Source organism: Dermacentor silvarum, chromosome 8 (assembly GCF_013339745.2).
Source record: "Dermacentor silvarum isolate Dsil-2018 chromosome 8, BIME_Dsil_1.4, whole genome shotgun sequence".
NCBI lineage: Eukaryota > Metazoa > Arthropoda > Arachnida > Ixodida > Ixodidae > Dermacentor > Dermacentor silvarum.
In genome coordinates this window covers 88,863,237-88,882,384 of record NC_051161.1, presented here as the reverse complement: position 1 = coordinate 88,882,384, position 19,148 = coordinate 88,863,237, and the positions used below count along the sequence as shown (strand labels likewise).

At 44.3% G+C, this 19,148-nt stretch overlaps 1 protein-coding gene across 2 annotated transcripts in view; it reads right to left on the bottom strand.

The window, feature by feature from the left end:
• Positions 1-16,900, bottom strand: part of LOC125947529 (Golgi-associated plant pathogenesis-related protein 1-like) — a 47,774-nt gene extending 30,874 nt beyond the window's left edge. Inside the window, exons 1-4 of one of the 2 annotated variants that reach the window (XM_049672433.1) lie at positions 16,721-16,900; positions 14,228-14,312; positions 13,595-13,697; positions 10,655-10,792 (exon numbers count right to left, since the gene is read on the bottom strand). In XM_049672433.1, the coding sequence (XP_049528390.1) occupies positions 10,655-10,792; positions 13,595-13,666 (210 nt within the window). In that variant the 5' untranslated portion in view covers positions 13,667-13,697; positions 14,228-14,312; positions 16,721-16,900. The remainder of the gene's footprint in view (positions 1-10,654; positions 10,793-13,594; positions 13,698-14,227; positions 14,313-16,720) is intronic. The other variant, XM_049672432.1, reaches the window with a different exon arrangement.
• Positions 16,901-19,148: the final 2,248 nt, after the last annotated feature.

Here is a 19,148-nt window from a genome sequence, read left to right as displayed (position 1 = left end):
CGGTCTGTTGACAGCTGGCAACCGTTCATTGGAACAATGGTGTTAAAGGTTGGCAACTATCGCCAACAGCACACGACATTACCTATTTTTGTCGATGTGAGTTCAAGTTTCTGCGTCATGGTGACTACGGGGCTCTTAGGCTGTCAGATTCTGTTCTGCGGTATCGTGTGTTGCATTGGCATGGTCATCCCCTTTAGAAACACTGCACAGTCATGTTACCTGCACCACGTTTTAAAAATGTGTTGCAATCGCATGATGTCACAACATGGTACGTATTCTCGGATGATCGCTTTCCGCGCACAATGAATTGTCTGGTTGAGCAAAACCTCTTGTATCCTGCAACGTGAAAGTGAAAGTATCACCGGCACTAATTCACCCGAGAATGTTCATATGTCCCATATATCGCTATCCTTACGCGATTGCGTTTGACTAGATGGCACACTTCTTGTAGTTATGGTGTATAGTGGCAGTGTGCAAGAACACGCAACGCAGGCACGTGCAAGTCGGCAAGTCACCAAGTCACCCGGCAAGTGCAAGTCGGCAAGTCGCCCCTCTTTACCAATTAGCCAGCCTGTGAAGTTTCCAGTACAGCTTGCTGATTTACTTGCATTTGCTTCTTCGTGGGTTGAATTTCCCGCGTTCTTGCTACAAAAAAAAAAAAAAAAGAAGAAGAAGAGGACGAGCTTCGGGCCAGCGCACGCGTGAGCGCGTTCGAAGACAGAGAGCCATCTTTTACGTTCTGGGCTCAGGTGGGCGCTAATAAACGCCTGAGTCTTAAGTCTTTGTCGGCTGTTCCATGTGCCATAAATATTGTATACATGATTGAATGCATGAGCATTTATTGGCGAGTACTCCAGCCAAATGTGTCCCTCCTGTGACGCTTTATATCTGCAAAATAAATGCATAATTGGTAAAGTTAACGCACGTAAGTGTTATCTTAGCGTTATAGCAAATGATTTGCATCGTTAGCAAAAATTTACTTCTGAGTGGGATTTGAACCATGGACTGCAGCGTGTCTGGCTGTGTCTGTGTGAGCCACACAAAGGCAGTCTGTGTGAGCCATAAAAAAAATGTTACGTCGCCGTCGCCGTGACAAGGCCGTAACAAAAGAATTACTCCATCTCCCGCTAAAGGGAACCATGTGTGGACGCGAAGCAGCGGGGAGATGGTTAGCTTGAGCGGGAGATGGTTCCGCTGCAGCGGCCCGAGCGCTCATCGCGGCGCTGCACAGGAGAGAGAATGAGGCGCGCGCGCTCCGTCATTTTCATACCGCGGAACTACCGTGGCGCCCCCAGCGGAGTATGCAGCTGTCGCCCCACCTGTCGTGCGCGCCGCTTCGGATTCCTAGAGGAGAGAAAGGGGGGGGGGAGCGTAGGAGAGAAGAGAGAGGGGGAGGCGACGCGCATGCGCTGTGGGGGTGCGGGACGCGGGACGGACGGACAGCGCCGCCGGCAAGAAATGCGTCGCATTAAAAAAATATCGTGCCCATAACTTGAGATTATGATCATCGGAATTGAAGATCAAATCCAGGCAATATCGGGACTGAGCGCGTCCTGCTGCGTGTCAGACGGCAACGCCCTGTGTGCGGGGCGAAGTTTGAATGATAGCATGCAGCGGCAAATCCTGACCCGACACAGAGCGGGACATGCTTATTATATAGTTTATATTTTCACATTGTAGACACACTGTGAAGTTTCGTGAATTGAGCTTTGTTTATTGAAACGCTACGATAGTGTACTTTATAAAGCACGCTGGGCCTTTTTGGGAGCAAAACCTGAAGTAGGTCACCAAATGCACATGCTATATTTTGGAGCTTCCAAAAACAAGAAGGCTTGCAGCGAAGAGTCAAATGAAACTTTGCGCAAGCCCGCATAGCCTCCTGGTAGCAAAATGAGCATTTTATTGGGAAATATTCTTTCTGGAAGGTCTTTTTACCTTTCAAGTCTGTTGCATGGTTCCAACGCGTAACGGGGCAGGACTTTGGTGCTGCTTTCAGAGGCGTACTATATTATAATATATTAGTGATGCAGATCTACGCGTAGACGTGGTATTTTACGATGAATGCAAGCAATAAAATCAAAAGCATTCAGCATTTGGTTCCGTGGTAGATGAAACATTCGACTGGTGGCATCTCCTCCAATAACAGTCGGTTCTTGCATTTCAGTCCTGTCGTATCATTTGTTCGGCAAGATTTTCGTTAGAATTTTATCATCTTTCAATATATTTTGTCGACGCCTCGTTCCCCAATGTGGGTTGTGCTACTTTCACATGTATTACTCATCTCCATGTGCAAAGGAATATGCATCGTATTTGTTGTTTTCTGCTGCCTTCCACTTTTTTTTTTCAATTCGTAATAAAATCTTGCATAAATTATGTCTTTTAAAATAAGGTTCTTGTGATATCTAATTGAATTTTTATTTATCCTTATTTACTGTAACACTGCTAGCTACTTTATTTACTGGGAAGATAAGAGTGTCGTCATCTTTCTCGGCAGCAAGAAAGGACCCAGTGATGATGTAATCCTTTATAATTTTTAACCAGCAATGGTCTCGGAAGTTTTTGTAGTCAGCAAAAAATATTTTGTTTTGGTTCAACAAAAAATATTTTGTTGAACTACAGGTAAAAACCCATCGTGTGTGCTTCGAGAACAAGCGCACACCCCTCTAGCATACACAAAGGCCCAGTGTACTTTACAAAGTTCACCTACATTCATTTTCTTGCGACGCTGTAAATATTTGTTGTATATAAAACATCATGCGTTCATCGCTTACGCCATTCTTTTCTAAAGCTTCCACACAAACATCATCTTCGAGAAGCATATGCTATGCTTGACAAAAAAATAATGCGCATGTACAGCAGCACCTGCTATGTTCAGCAGTTGTCCAAGTTTGGCGATGAATAGATCAAATACGCCATGCATAGCGTACTAAGGAACACAGTATGCTTCTTCTTTAATTATTTAAAAATGAAAATAATACTGTACTTTGGAAAGTACGCTGGGCCTTACTGGGTTAAGAAGACTCCGGGAATACCATTGCAGCTGCAAGTACACCTTTGTCTTTGCTTACAGTTGCCTGTATGGTGAGTGTTTTCTTCAGTTGGGAACCACTGGAAAGGTGCACGTGTATGATGTACTGCAACACGTGTCTCGTTGTTAAATTTATGCCTTAAATGCTCATTGGCGCCTTGCTTTCATGTGGTTGGGCTGGGATTTCGCCGCTAGCTTGCAGCGTGCTCGAGTTGGGCTCAAATACGCTTGCGGTACATCTGATGGTACGTACCGCAATATGTCTGCTAGTAATAGGACTTAAGCGCAGGGGTGCTTATGTACCCAGCATTAGGTACAAGTGGGTACTATCAAGCAGCTGTGTATGCGCTGAAAATTTAGAGTTTATTAATGCATAAACATTCTTGGGTGAGTACCACAGGTCACGCGAAAAGTGTAATGCATTGTATTTGCTCAAAATGCGTAATTTGCGTAAATTGCGAAGTTAAGACATTTAATCATTATAATATTGTAAATGTAGATGATTAGTACATTTATAAGTGATTAAAACAGTTTAAGCCAATAAAACATTGATCAGAGAGAATACTCAAAGGGCACACCAGTATAATTGGTCCCATTACGACGACAGAGGGTCCCATTACGATGACATTCCATAGAAAATGCATGGGGAAGCTTATAGTAGAGGTAGGCCAACTGAAATTCGGGGTTGGCCAACTTGATATTTGGGGTGGCCAACTTGAAATTGGGGTGTAGGCCAACTTGAAATTTGCAGGCGGGCCAACTTGAAATTTGGGGATGGCCCAACTTGAAATTAGGGGGTGGCCCAACGTGAAATTCGGGGATGAGCCAAGTTAATTTAGGAGTGGGCCAACTTGAAATTTGAAACTTGGTCAAGTTGAAATTTGGGGGTGGTTAAGTTTACCCACCCCCAAATTTAAGTCGGCTAACTCCTAAATGAAGTTGGCCCACTGCCAAATTTCAGTTAGCCCAGCCCAAATTGCAGATGATTACCAATCATCTACATTTATACTATTATAAGGATGATATGTCTTCCTAAGTTACTCATTTTTGTACAGGTACAAGCCATAACACTTTTCGCGCGACAGAGCTGGGGTACTCGTTATAGAATGCTTGCATTTTAAAAGAAGCTAATAATTAAAACGCTTTCGTGCACACAAAAAATAAGCGTAGTATCATACATTACTGTAACCAAATTGCCTCATCGCAAGGAAAATACTTATGTAAGATAACAAATATTTTTTTGTGCAATTTTTTATCGGGGAAACGAAAACGCACTCGAGTGCCGCGCGTATTCCGCGGCCGCCTATAAGCTGTGCCCGCCCTCTTTTGCCCACGGCAATAGGGCCACTGGTGGCTTCACTCGCTCCCGTATAGGCAGCCGCAGTGGCTGCAAATCCAGAAGTTTAAGTATATAACCTCCTCGCTCACACTGCTCTCACGCTCGTGGTATACCACAATGCAACACCTTGCTTCCATGGGCGGCCACGGGCCGTGCTGCATGTACCGGTGGCCACGCGGTGGCAGTGTCGCGTTTCAATCCGTGAACACAGTACGTGTGCACACAATTTATCTGTCCTTGATGCGTGGGGTCTCTGCACGTTGCATACGTCGCACAGTGTGTGCTGCAACCGTAATCGACATTACGGTGGCGGTACTGTCAAAATACAGTACCACCACCTAGCAGCCGCGGCAACTCCGACAGACCTCAAACGGCAGCTGGAAATGCGCGTTCTCTCTGAGTTTCCACGTAAGAGAAATACGTGTTTTCGTACATTCGATTTACAATACGAAACTATCATCTCTGCAGTGTCTGCAGCTTGTGTGTAAATCGTACTTTACAAATTGACTGACGGAATTTACTTTGAAAAACTCAATCAGTTCAATAAGGCTCATTCTTCTTGGCGGATGGTCGAAATGAATGAGGATGTATGCTGCACTTCCGCGCACGTGCGCGCGCATGACGTACGTCAGTTGTGGTGGTGGTGCTTGTCTAATGACGGCAACAGCTTCGCTATACGTCCACATTTACAGGGTACAATGAAGGCGGAATTTTTAACGAGCAGTTGAGCCTAATTGGTATATGCTTATGAGCAAAGTTAAGTACCTGATTAACAAATATGGGCCATTGCCTTTCATTAATTGCAAAGGAAGTTCGGTCTGGTTATACAGCTCTTTAACACGCCTTCTCAATAAAGAAAGCATACGTTCCGCAAAGCTAAGCGATCCGACAAGTATTATTTGTGGAATAAGTACCACCATGGCAGCTCTAATATTTAAACATGGGATATGTGAAGTGAAGGAAGGATATGTTTTTAAATAAGAAGTTCTATTATTATGTACAGAAAACCCTAAAACATTGGATCATAATGGGTGGTTCTAAATATAACACAATGATCTTGAACGAAAGTTGTGGTTCCGTGTTTCGCGTTCGCAATGTTGTTCCGAATTAAATTAAATGTTCGCCATATCATTTCCACATGTGCGAACTATTAATTTGTCTTCGTGTTGTCTACTGAACTGCCCACCGAAGGGTCCTGTGCTCATAGATTATTGAGCTGTGTTTGCATTTAACTAAAAGGTCACAGTTTCGCCCTAAAGGCGAAGCATCAATTGCGATAGCGAATTAGTAGAGAGCTATACGTAGTAAAGATAGCAGTTTTATCGCCTGTATAAACTTGGACACATTCGTTTATAACTGAATTGACAAACATGGTGTCAGGGCGCATGAGCAAACATGAATAGATCACACTCGATGAGCGCAGACAACCGCGGTCAAAACGCTGGCATGAGCAAGCGCTGGAGCAGCGAGCGAGGGTTCTTGCGGTCTATCGCTTCGATGGAAACTGAGCGGCGAAAGGCACAGCGCATACAAAAGTAGGAGCTGTGTACAGATCGCTTTCAAGATACGGTGCGTGACCGCTCGCAGCAGCGCAAAGTACAAGTACGCAGTTGCTGGCCGAGTAGAAGCCGCACCCCCTCCCTTTCGCGCTGCTTTCCCACTTTCTTCCTTTCACGCACGAGATTGAATCGCCAGATCCCCTTGCGCCGGATCGATAAATGCACAGTTGGTTCCGGAGCACAACGGCGCCCCACCTCCCTCGCTTCCATCGTCCCATGGTCTTTCGTGCGACGGAGACGCCGCGTTTTCTCTCCGCCGCGCGTTCGCTCTCCGTGAAAACGCGTGTCCCTCGCGCGCTGTATGTTCGTCCCTCGCACATACAACATACGGCGCGCGGCGACGATTTTATCACCCTTGGACCTTATACGGAACCTCACGGCGACGGCAGAAATCTGCTTGGAATATCCATATAATTAGCTATCGCAAGAAAACTTGAAATTGTCTCCCTCATGTGCAAGCTGACGATGTTACCTGAACAATTTTGAAGAACACTGACGTGCAGATTTTCATATTATCGTTACGCGAACGAAGGATTAAGCACTGGAGACTATTTAGAAAGTATATTTACAAAAGACAACTGCAGCGCTGGCCAGTTAAACCTACAGCTCGAGAGCAAGAAGCAGTTCGTCTTCTTCATCATCGTCCACAAGAAACACGCGATATGCATGTACCAATATTAACAGAACTTTTTTCCCACACCAGTCTGTTCTGGCCACCTACCCGGCGACCGGAAGGTGGGCAACGAGGTACCGTTATTCAAATCTGGTGATGATCACTCTTCCATCCACTACAGACATTTATTACTAACATACCCTGCAAACTATTAGAGGATATCACCTACTCAAGTTTAGTTAACTGCCTCGAGACCTATACATGTTTTATACTAAACAGCATAAATTTCGTAAATCATTTTCTTGTGATACGCAACTAATTTGTTTTACTAAAGCGCTTTTCGCTGGTCTTGACAACGGGTGTTTCATCGGTTGCATATTCCTAAAATTTCCAAAAGCCTTTGATCTGGCCTCTCACCCACTACAATGTTCAAAATTAAGAAAAAAAAGTGTTGACATTAACATTAATGTCTGGATTGGAAACTTTCTAACAGAACATAATGTGTGACAGCTAATGCTTTTGACCCATTCCTTTCTAGATACTTCGGGTATACCGCAGAGCTCTATGCTCGGTCCCCTTCTTATTTTAAGTTATGTTAACGACCTGACTAATGTACTACAGACATCTATTAAGCTATACGCTGGTGGGCACTTAATTTATCGCGTAATATCGCCTGACACTAATCTTACAGCACTTTAGTCTGGCCTTGATGCTATCGCTAACTGGTGCAATGCATGGAAAATACATTTCAATGCTAGGAAGTGTTAAGGAATCAGAATCTCCCGAAAATTGGCTACTTGTAACCCTCCTTTTTATAACATTGATGGTTCTGTGCTAGACGTTACCTCCTATCAGTCTATGAGTATCTAGCAGCTCACATAACTGCTAACCTTTCTAGGGAAATTCATGGTAATTACGTTGTTAATAATGCTAATCACACGTTAAGTTATTTACGCCACAACTATACAAGGACACAGTCGTCTCTTAAATTAAACATCATATAAAACACTTGTAGGGTCTAAGCTTGAATAGGCACGTGCTAATAGTCATGAATATTATAATAATTATTTGAGTTATTCAAGTACTCTAAACACCTTATGTACATTGCATAGAGGGGCACAACAATGAATGGAAAAATATAATGATAACAGGACTTCCTTGCATACACAGCTAATCAAGAATACAAGGCCGATAAGTACAGCGAAGATTTATGTATTGGGATGGAGCTGCAGTGTGACTGATGATAATGAAAACTTGTGCAAATATTACTGACAGCCCCAAGTTCATAATTTTAGGGAGCACTTCAAACTGTTTACAAATGCGTCGTGATCAGCAACACATGCGATGTCAGCCGGGAGACGATTTCATTGTCGGATGGCGAGGAAAAGCGGTGACTGATAAAGTAGATTAGTACGGATACAGATAGGTTCCACTTTAAGTTGGTGATCGAGTCGCATGGACACACGATGGGCTGTCTGATACTTAGCTTAGCTCGTGACGACTGGTTGTGGCAAATATTTTGAAAAAAGGACAGAAATGTGAGTAGTCTGCGTTTTTCGAGAAAAGCTCTAATTATTGACGATTTCATTTCCGTTACTCTTGATGTTCACAACAATTTTTTTTGTGATGAAACAATCAGCCTTATTCTGCAAAGATTTCAGTTTCTTGATGACACAGGCCTATGTGGATTCCAAATAAGGATTCACATTAATTTTAGAGCGTACCAAGGCGGTTTAAGCAAGAAGTTTAGCGGCGGAGTTAGCCAAATGCACATTGCGCTGTACGAAGCCAAGTGTATCAGATGCCTTGCTAACACGTACACATGAGTATTCCTTGACAGATCGGATGACAATTGAACACCCAGATATTTTATAGTGTCTACTGAGGTTATAGGCACTTTATTTAGTTTGTAGTTACACAACATGGGCTAGCTGTGATTGTAAATCTAATGTTTTTCTTTAATTGACAAGAATTTACATTTGACGCTCATTACACCAAATACTGAGATTGAAAACGTCACATTTTAAATAGCATCCATCTACAGGGTTAGTAATCTGTCTATAAATCATGCAGTCATCAGCAAACAGTCTGACTGTGGAACACAGACCACTACTGATACGGTTAATATAAACTAAAAACAAAATAGGCCCGAGCACAGAACCCTGTGGTACTCGAAATTGAGCGTGCATTAACGGAGACGAATGTTCATTGGCGAAAACTGATCGGTATCGTTACAGGAAATTCAGCGGAACCCATCTCACGTTGACTGTCGACAGTTATTCGTTCAGCAGTGACGTTTAGCATTGACTCCGAAATGCATGGCACGCCGGTGCGTGCGAACGCCTCATGCGGCGACTGGGCTGTTCCCTCGCGCTTCTACGTGGACGCATTTCGCCATCAAGTGGCACTGCCGCGTACTCCGCTCGTGGCCTCCGGCACGAGAAGCGTGGCGCACCGGTGTCTGTGAACGCTGAAAACGGTTCCTTCGCTTGCCGCACACTCATTGGCACCTACTCCGTGACCCAAGTTGGCGAGTGGTTCATTGAAGAGGGGCACATACCCAATGCATTCATGGCGCAGCTCACTAAAGCGTTAGCGTGAAGTGCGTTCTTTGAAAAGCGGCACGTGGCCCAGTGCATGTGTGGCGCAGCCTGCTAATGCGTCGTGTTGCTGTACTTGAGGGACCCTCTGTGACGTGGGTTCGATTCCGCCATTGGCTGTCAGTTACAGCATTACGCGTCAGTGTGTGGCACATTCGACCACGAGCTACCCCCAGGGACCCAGGTAGAAGAGAAAACGGTTAGATAAAAAAAAGTCACAGGCCTGCGCCCGGCACACGCAGCAGAGCCACAGCGTAGGCTGGTGGAGCGGCTCAAGAGTAGCTCCAATTTAGGCCCCACGCACAACAGGGTCTTTGCCTGCAGTCTGTTCGCCTCGTTTTGACGAGAGCGATCTGAACTCTCCGCCCGGCGTTTGCAGGCACCTTAACGAGATGGCGCCACCATTTTTATGCTTCCCGTTTTTGTTAAGACTTGTCAGTTTGTGCATTAGGCGCAAGTGAGTTGTGAAAAGGCTTCGTAATAAGTGGATAGCGGGATGCAAGTAAGTAATTCCGAAAGTTACGCTTCGCAAGATCGACCTCGCAAAAACTCGTACTGAGTGACAAAAATGATCTGTTTGAAACTTCTCGATAGCAGATTAAATTATACGTTAGAGAAGTTTTCTTCACGAGCTGTGTAAAGGAATTGGTCTGTAATTTCATGGCTTAGATGAGTCACCTGATATAAATTTGAGCAATGATGATAGCTGCTTTCCAATCACGTGGAACACATTCCGTGTCAAAATAGACTGCTGGAAAAGAACGGCTAAAATATGACATCTTGCAGGTTTATACCATTTTGAGTAGCTTAGAGCATACGTCATCAGAACCCCGTGATGAGTTAGTCGGAAGACGATCGATGGAATCAGCTGGAATCAGTAGAAAACTGCAGTGCGCGTTTCAATCTGTAATGTTATATTCCCGCTTTTTCAGCGTATCATCAATGAAACCTACACTGCAGCTTCCCAACCGTACTTTACGCAGTAAAATGTTCCTTTTATTATTGCTCCACAAGATCTTTTATAATCCACACATGAAAAACGAACTTAGTGAGCCAACGTTTGTGACTAACTTCCTTTCTGATTCATTCATCCCGAAGACCGAAAAAGAATGGAATCCCCCTATCCTTGTCCGTAGTCACCATTCTCAACGCCTACGCATTTAAATCTGCAATTGAAGTTTAGAATATGTGTGAGGTGCTTATGACACGTGCGTTCTTGTCTCTTCTTTCATCCCTCCCTTCTGTAACGCCTTCGGGCATTGGAGGCATTGAAATAACTAAATATATCAATATGCCTGCATTTTGAAAAGCGTCGCTGCCACGGAGTGCTACAAGTTCGCTCCGGCACAATGATGGTCTCTAAGTCTGCGACGGGCTTATGCAGGCTGTTGCAAGCACCATCTACGCTGTCGCAGTTTGTCGCATTTAGATAATTTCTCGGGGCAACCTGCATGGACGGCATCTCTATGCATTGTGAGGCCTCATGATGAATCTCTTTTTACCAGCGACGCTCACCTTTTCGCTCTTTCTCAGGATGGGGACACCATGAAGGCGGCGGTAATGGTTGTGGCGTTTCACAATTTGCCGTTGCATGGCGCGCATTTCATTCGTAAAGTCTCCTTGATACAGACGACGGCGGCCCGACAGGGCACACTGCGTGTAGGAATGAAGAAAAGTAAAAATACAGATAATCTGTATTGATAAGTATTTGATCACAAGTGCTCTATCATTTAATAAAAATCACCAGCCCTTCCCCTGTCTGCAAAATGGTTGAAAGCGAAGCTTGTTGTGTGTGTACCTGACCTACTAATTTTCCTTCCCTTTCATACTACTCGTCCTTCCCTTTCCTTCTACTTTTCCTTCCCTTTCGTGCAACTTGCCCATGCGCTGCGTTGTACGATTCACTGCTCGTCGCTGTTGTCGCTTGCGTTCGATTTCTCGAGTTTGCTCGGCGGCGTGGTTAGCAGCATTCGTCGGCCATTGCCGCTTGCGATTCTTGGAAATTAAATTGCTTCAAAATTAAATCTGTCGGTTACGTAAGACAATGAATGGCTCATACCCCGTTGAGCAATGAATGGCTCACACCCCCGTAAACGCGGCCTCCCCATTACGACGACAGAAGACAAGTGAAATTCTACGCTGGAATGATTCTTCTTCTTTCTGGGGTTTTACGTGCCAGAACCAGTTCTGATTACGAGGCACGCCGTAGCGGAGGGCTCCGGATTAATTTTGACCAGCTGGGGTTAGCGGCGACGCTGCCAGCTTTGGAAGCAGACGATGACGACGAACGCGGGGCAGTGGCACGGGCGTGTGCCGAGCATGAGCACGAGCACAAACCGAGGGGCGCCAACGAGCCAGTTGCGGAAGAAGACGACGATGCTCGAGCTAGTGCTGATGATGATAATTTGGTGGCACACACAGAAATTACGGCTGGCCTAAACAGCTTCGCTGTTAGAAATTAAAGCATTTCAGTTATCGATTCACTTCGTGACGCATGTCCTATCGCTTGTCCTTTTGGTGATGGTTGTCCTTTGGTGATGAAGTTAGGGAATTTGCTGGCGCAAGTTGGAATACGCTAGCGCAAGACAGGGGTAATTGGAGATCGCAGGGAGAGGCCTTCGTCCTGCAGTGGACATAAAATATAGGCTGCTGCTGCTGCTGCTGCTGATGATGATGATGTCCTTTTAATATAATGGAGGTCGACTATACTGCTCCTTTCATTACGTATACATTTGTTCTCGTTATTCTAACCAATTGGGGATTTCTCAGCCAATCTATTTAGCTCGTGGTTTTACGCTTGTTGCACTGCAGACGACGTCCTAAGCCAGTCGTGAGATATGGCTCTTGAATAGGTATGTGTTGCTCATGTCCCGCATTTTCTTTATTTCATTTTTAAAATTTCGCGCATATGTATCGTCATTTTTTTCCTGTACATCTATCTGTTTTGTTAACGGTATAACCCATTATTCATGTATCGCATTTGGTAACTTGTGGCATAAAAATCTGACCGGCTGAACTATGGCTGCCAAGCACGTGGCTCGAATTCCGAACCCTCGCGGCAAGCGAGAACAATACGATTTACCGAAGGGCTTATTTTCTTGTTATTTAAAACCACACGAAGAAAGCAAACAATTAGGCTCAATGCATAGCGAGGGCCCTGAATTTGGAATCCTTGACGCCACGAGGTAGAATACGATTGACCAGTTTATTACTCCTATAAGTTCACGTACTGTACGGGACGCCTGCGGTTGAAAGGATGTTCCACATTCGTTGCCATGGCCGCCAGCAATAACGGCTAACACTCCCAGGGCTATACTCAATGCACACAAATACCTCTGAAAGCGGATGGGAGACCACCCGGCGTGACAGCTTAATAATTGAGCATAGCACACATTAGGCGAAAAATGTGGGTTCGGATCCCACCTGCGGCGAGTTGTTTTTTCGCGCACTTTCATCTCGTTTTCCTCTATTATTTCTACACTTAAACCGCAAACATACTTAATTTGCCCTATGCGTTCATTGGCTGCATTATCAGTTGGATTCATGCAGCCGTGAATGCAGGGGTCGTATGGTACGGATTACGAACGCGTGATTTGCATAGCCGCGGCCATTTTTCGCAATACAAATTTCATTGATTTTTCATTGCAGCTATACGTGAATAACACTTGTATTTAACTTTTTTTAACATTTAAGAAAATCTTGTATTTATTTCAATTTTACTAATTCTGCGGCTTAACGTGTCAGAACCACGATCTGATTATCAGGCACGCCTTTGTAGGGGGACTGTGGATTAATTTTGACTACCTCAAGATCTTTAACGTGTACCCAATGCACGACATACAGGTGTTTTTGTATTTTGCCCCCAGATAAATTTTGGGGTTTCATTTCACGACCTCAACGCTACACCATAGCCTCTAAGCCACTACGGCGGGTGGTTTGATTTTGCGCACTTATCATATAAAATCACCTTTTCAGGTTTCTGATTGTGTCATTGTGATTTTTTCTGAAGAAATTGGAAATACTGGCAATTACTGTGTGGCCGGATTCTCCGCAAACAATAGATTATCCAGTGAGCAAAAGATGATCACATGAGGCCACATGAAAAAAAAGAAAAATCACAATTGTGGGAACTAACAAGCGTTCCGGCAATAAAGCATACTTTGTAAACATGCTCAAGCAGTCAATACAGAACAAAAGAGCACAATATACTGCACTTTGTACAATAAAATCGAAATCAGTGTATAACCCACATAGATTGCTGCGACATAACAATAAAAAACAAGGACGTACAAGTGACAATAGAGAGATGCAATGCCACTTTCAGTGAAGAAGGTTTCTAAAGTGTTCAGAGCAAGTTTTTTTATCTATGCTACCGAAAGCCATATTTGATTGTCTAAATATAAGGCTTGCTTTAACAGCGATCGAGGATATAAGTAGCAAAGAAATGAGACGAACCTTGTGAGCCGATGAATAAGCGATGACTGGTATCACCACTGCTATGGCAAGAATTCTTCCATAAGTCGTCATTCCAGATCTTGAGTGCCGAATATCACTGGAACTATAAGAATTAATAAATTATAGGGTTTATGAGAAGAATTTCAAAGCCGACATGCGCGTAGCTTCTATTAAAACAACCCTTTTTCTCGTTTGATGAACCCAACAAAATATTTTCTGAAGCAAATGCTCTCGTGGCTTCATACTGCATTTCTGGACACACGCGTGGAAGTACGCGTGGAGAAGTTAAGATTGAAATCTGAAATCCGGTATAGCTTATACTGAGTCGTCACTGATAAAGGGTAAGGCATGAGTGGATAAATAAACAAAAAAATTCGGAGAGAAATTGCTGTGGGCTGCTGGAGAATCGTCCATCTGAATTGTTCTGGCATGGTGGGATATTGTAGCGGTTTCGTTACCTAACTGGTTTAATTACCGTAAACATCAGGATTGCGCAAGATGAGACGAACAAATTGTATGCCAAAAATTAGGCCAAGAATGCGACAGACAATCAGTTCCAGAGGGAAGGAAATCTCCACAGATTAGGCTGTCCCCAGGATTATGAATTATCTGTAATTATAGCAGACAGCTTACTTGAGCGAAAATAGTCAGGTACGTGCTCTGGCGTCGCAGGGAATGCATGCAGTGGACAGTACTCGCGGCGTAAGAAGTGTTCTCCCTGCATTGTCGAATTGTGCCAGTTCTATTTCAGCGGCGCTGCTATGGGTGACGTGAGCAAACTGTTGCTTAAATATTTAGGCTTTACTGGATTAGCGTGTTATTTATTTTCAGTGAAGCGCTGTTAGTGTTTCACGTTAAGCTAACCCGTAACGTCAGCAGCCACTACAGCAGCATCCACTAAAGCAGGCGACGTCAAAAGCGCGTCACGGCTTATGACATAGACAACAGCTTCAACAGTGCAATACCTGCGAGTATATACCAAAGTGTGCCCGAATAAATAAAAAAAAAATCACGAGCCCTTCCCCTGTCGAGAAAATGGGGGTAAGCGAAGCTTGTCGTGTGTGTATCTGACCTTCGTTCACGACATGTCACGGTAATAAAACATAAACCTTTATGAAATGTATACATCGAGGGAAGGAAACGAGGGAAGGAAACAAGGAAGAGTTGCACGAAAGGGAAACAAAAGTAAAAGGAAGGGGAACGAAAAGTAGTAGGAAAGGGAAGGAAAGTAGTACGTCAAGTACACGCACGACAAGCTTCGCTTACCCCGATTTTCTCGACAGGGGAAGGGCTGGTGATTTTCTTTCTCTCTCTCTTTCTCGCTATTTCTCTCTTTCTTTCCCTCTATTCTTTCTTTCTTTCTCTCTTTCTTTCTCTCACTATTTCTCTCTCCTCTTTCTCTCTTCCTCTTTCTTTCTCTCTCTGTATCTTTATTTCTTTCTTTCTTTTTCTCTTTCTCCATTTATTTCTCTCTTTCCCTCTTCCTCTGTTTCTTTCTCTCTTTCTTTCTTTTTCTCATTCTCTCTTTCTTACTTTCTCGCATTTCTTTCTTTTTCGCTTTCGCTCTTTTTTTCTCTCTTTCTTTCTTGTCCCTGGTATGTGGCATCGAGCTTGGACCCTTTCCGCAGCATCACCAAGATCTGCCCACTTTTCAGCGTGCCACCACCGCCACCACCACCACCACTACCACCACCACAGCCGAAACTTGTCAGCCTATAAAGCTTCGCTTAAAAATAATGAGAAAAAATGTACAAACGATGCAATACCGTCACATTGGATAGTCTGCCTTTTAAACGAAGCATTATAGGCTCACAAGTTTCGGCGGTGGTGGTGGCGGTGCGTCTTTACAATTGCTAGTAGGTACAGCGGGGGGACTTCCGGTGGAGCTCCTAGGTGCCTAGGGACATAATCGCGTAGGGACTTTTGAGGCACTGGTCTGGCAGGAGACGGTCTTTGGCGGGACCGCCAGTAGTTTGTCCGCAGGCGCGAGGGCCTGCGGCCAGTATATACCAAAGTGTGCCCGAATAAAAAAAAAAAAAAATCCGTCGAGAAACTTGGAGTAAGCGAAGCTTGTCGTGCCTGTACTTGACCTACTACTTTCCCTTCCCTTTCCTACTACTTTTCGTTCCCTTTAGTGGTACTTTTCGATCCCATTCCTTCTACTTTTGTTTCCCTTTCGTGCAACGTTTCCTTCTGTTGCGTTGTAGGTTTCCTTCCATCGATGTATACATTTATTAAACCTCTATGATTTATTACCGTGACATGTCGTGAACTTAACGTTACCCTGACTGAGGTCATATACACACATGACAAGCTTCGCTTACCCCCATTTTTCTCGATTGGGGAAGGGCTGGTGATCTTCTTTTGATGTATGAAGAGGACCGTGACGCCAAGAATTGAATTCAGAAGCTACGTTGTCATAACCCGTTTAATTTAAAGTCGAAGCCGCATAACTTTCCAACATTGGTCGAAGAAAGACTAAACGCCTAATGAGAATTCGCGGCACACCAGTTTGCAAAATACAGTTGCGCAAAGACAAGTTCCCCTTTAGTTTTTCAATATAGAGGGCACAAGCCTGGGGCACTGCTACATTATTTCTTTTGTACGTTACACCAAAATATTTTGGTTATTATGCGGTTTAAATTATACAGTAACAGGGTTATCGGTAAGCTGTTTATGTTGTAGGCGCAAGCAGTTATTATCGTTGGCGACATTAAATAGAAAAGTAAGAAGATCTACAGAACAACGCAATTGAAGGCGTCTATGTCGGAGAGAAAAGAATGATGCGGAAGTAAATAACCGATGGTGATGCGTCTGCTTTTTATAGCAAAGCAGGACGTGCCTAATTATGGTACAGGCTATTTTTTTCTAAATAACCCCAATAGTGCTAGACGTGTAGCTGCACCCAGGTACCGAAATTTCACTCAGGGGAACACCTGAAATGAAATACCTTCGTATGCACTAAACTGGCAGCATTTTCAATTTGCATTTTCACAACTCGTTCGAGCTAGTGAATGAAAGTTTCCGTCAACACTAAGACTGCCTAATTTCTCTTTTCTTTTCCGTATATACAGCCTCCAATTTGTGCTTATTGGAGTGCGTTTCAGCATAGATATGCCAGCTTACCTGTTTACTTGAGGAGGACCAATTTCGGCTTGCCTGTTAGTGTCGTCGTTCGTCTATCGATGGTGCGTTGACGATATATACAGAGGACCGGCTCTTATTAACGCCAATGTTATTGTGGCGCCCGGCAAGCTAACAAGAGGAAGTGAGGATGCGTTGACAAGACTGTTAATTGGGCGCTTCGAGTGTCAGCAATATAAAACTTGCTTGTTCACTGAGTCTTGACAGCCACAATTATTTTGCCGTAGAGCTTCCACTCATAAAGTTTCTTTAAGACTGCCTTCTTTGATACGACTTGCTGCTACTATACTTTTGTGTGTAGTTGCTCCATCTAGGTCGAGCGCGGAGTTATTATGCCCATCGTTATCGTTCAGATTCAAAGAAGAAAGAAAAAGCTATACCTTGAGGCTTTATTGTGTGCTTGTGTCATTGTCGTATGAAGTTGTCTGTTTCATTTTACTTTTGTGTTCAGTTTGGGCACAGCAACGCCATTTCGATACCGGTAGCTATATGTGACCCTAAATTTTCGTGGTATAAAGAAGCACAACTTGTTATAAAGGTTGATGATTCTAACTTCTAAATAATTGAAGGATAGGAAAGCAACGCGAACTGAAGTTTTCGCGCAATATAAAAAATCATAAAAGAGCGCACAGAAAAGTTTGGAAATATGTTCTCTGCCTAACCTCTCCAAGAGATCGCTCTAGGCTTTGATCACTTACTGAAATTTTCATATACCCAAAGATTACACGTTTGTGCTTGAATACAAAATAATTGTCCTAAAGAAATAGCCCCGCAAAGCTCCTTTAATGTTTATGAATGCAGAGTGCAACTTGTCCGTTTAATTCGTAGCCCGAAAGCCTGCCAAGTCGAAATTGTTGTCAGATTATGAGAGCTCAAGTTCTAACCCCCCCCCCCCCCCCTCCCTCCCCCCTCCCGAAAAGAAATCGTTTCCCGGAGGGATTTTTAACAAATGTGCATCTGCTACTAGTTGTCACACTTTCATTACAGCAGTCTGGCTTTTATAGGTATATTACTGGTAACTGTGAAAGTTAAGAAATGCTAAATACTACCATATTCTTTCTCTGTTACTATGAGCGTCAACATCCTACGGCCAACATAAAGAAGGCATTAGAAAGTGGCAAACATTTGCAGGTTGCCGTGTTGACAGAACGACATCTGCGCTTGGAAAGTTTCATGACATATCAGCCCTAGGAAAACAACAAGGGCGTCTGTAATAATGTGCAACGCTTTCGCTACTCTCACGACGTGAAATACGACCTGGTCTTTTGCAGAATCTTACTCGAGTGCTGTGCCGCCATCTGGTGCTCTTAGAAGCGACCTCCATCGAACGGTATTTCACACGGCTCAACAACCCTCTCTATATCAATTAAAAAATAAGTTGCAGTTTCGCCCACAACGCGAATCATTGATGCGATAGCTGGCAGAACTAGTATAATGGGCGTTCGAATCTTATACACTGTTTCGAGCGGTATCTGTTGGAGTAAACATACTCAGATGGGCGCGAGCAATATACTTTCGAGGAGAGGAAGAAAACTTTTGTAAGTGATGCTTCTAGTCCGAGTGGCCTTCGTTTATGCAGGTGGCGCTCCCTGGCGTCCGAGAAGCGGTGATACACGATTGTTTCCTCTTCCTCTTTCTTATCCTGCCTTTTCCTCCTTACCACTGGCTTCATTTGCATTGTCCCACTTTGGCACCTGTTTTGGATAAGCTTTAGCGCGGGACTTAAGTCAAATATTTCAACGCGCGCTCAAGACGTCTGGCGCAGTACAATCGAGGCGCAGTACAGTTTGTCGTCGCACGGGGGAGTGGGTGAGAGGTACAATGTAAAGTTCCTATATAAGAAAAGTATCGCCATCCTTTGATAAACGCCGCTTCTCTCTCTCTCTCTCTCTCTCCTGTATCTTCGATTGGACGATGATAGCGCGCGCTTTTCACTTCTTTATATATTCTTTTTCTCCGCCTCAGAGCCATGTTGAAAGTCCTCTGCGCAGCCGCAGTCGCCGGCGGCGGCGGCGACGCGCGCCCGGCCTGAAAGCTTCAACGTGGACTTTCTAGGTGCGCCACCGTCGACTTGGCTTTCGCAAGCAAAAAGTAAAGAAAAAAGCAAGCGCTTTAGGAGAGGAGGCGGCGGAGGAAAGAGTAGATGGCGGTACTTTTCTTATATAGGGACTTTAGTACAATGTACTGTCAATCAGTAGATCAGGAGTTCGCATCCTCGCGGGTAGTGCCACTCCGTTGGCGCGAAAACAGCGAGAGACTTAGACAGACAGTCAGACCCCGGAAAGTGCATCCAGTACCCTACGCATGATAGTCGCATTGAAATGCTGAGAGGTCGGCTTGTTGTAGCCAGCTAGTTGGCGATGAGGTAAAGTGACAAGAGGAACAAGATTGTGCCGATCCCACGCACTGT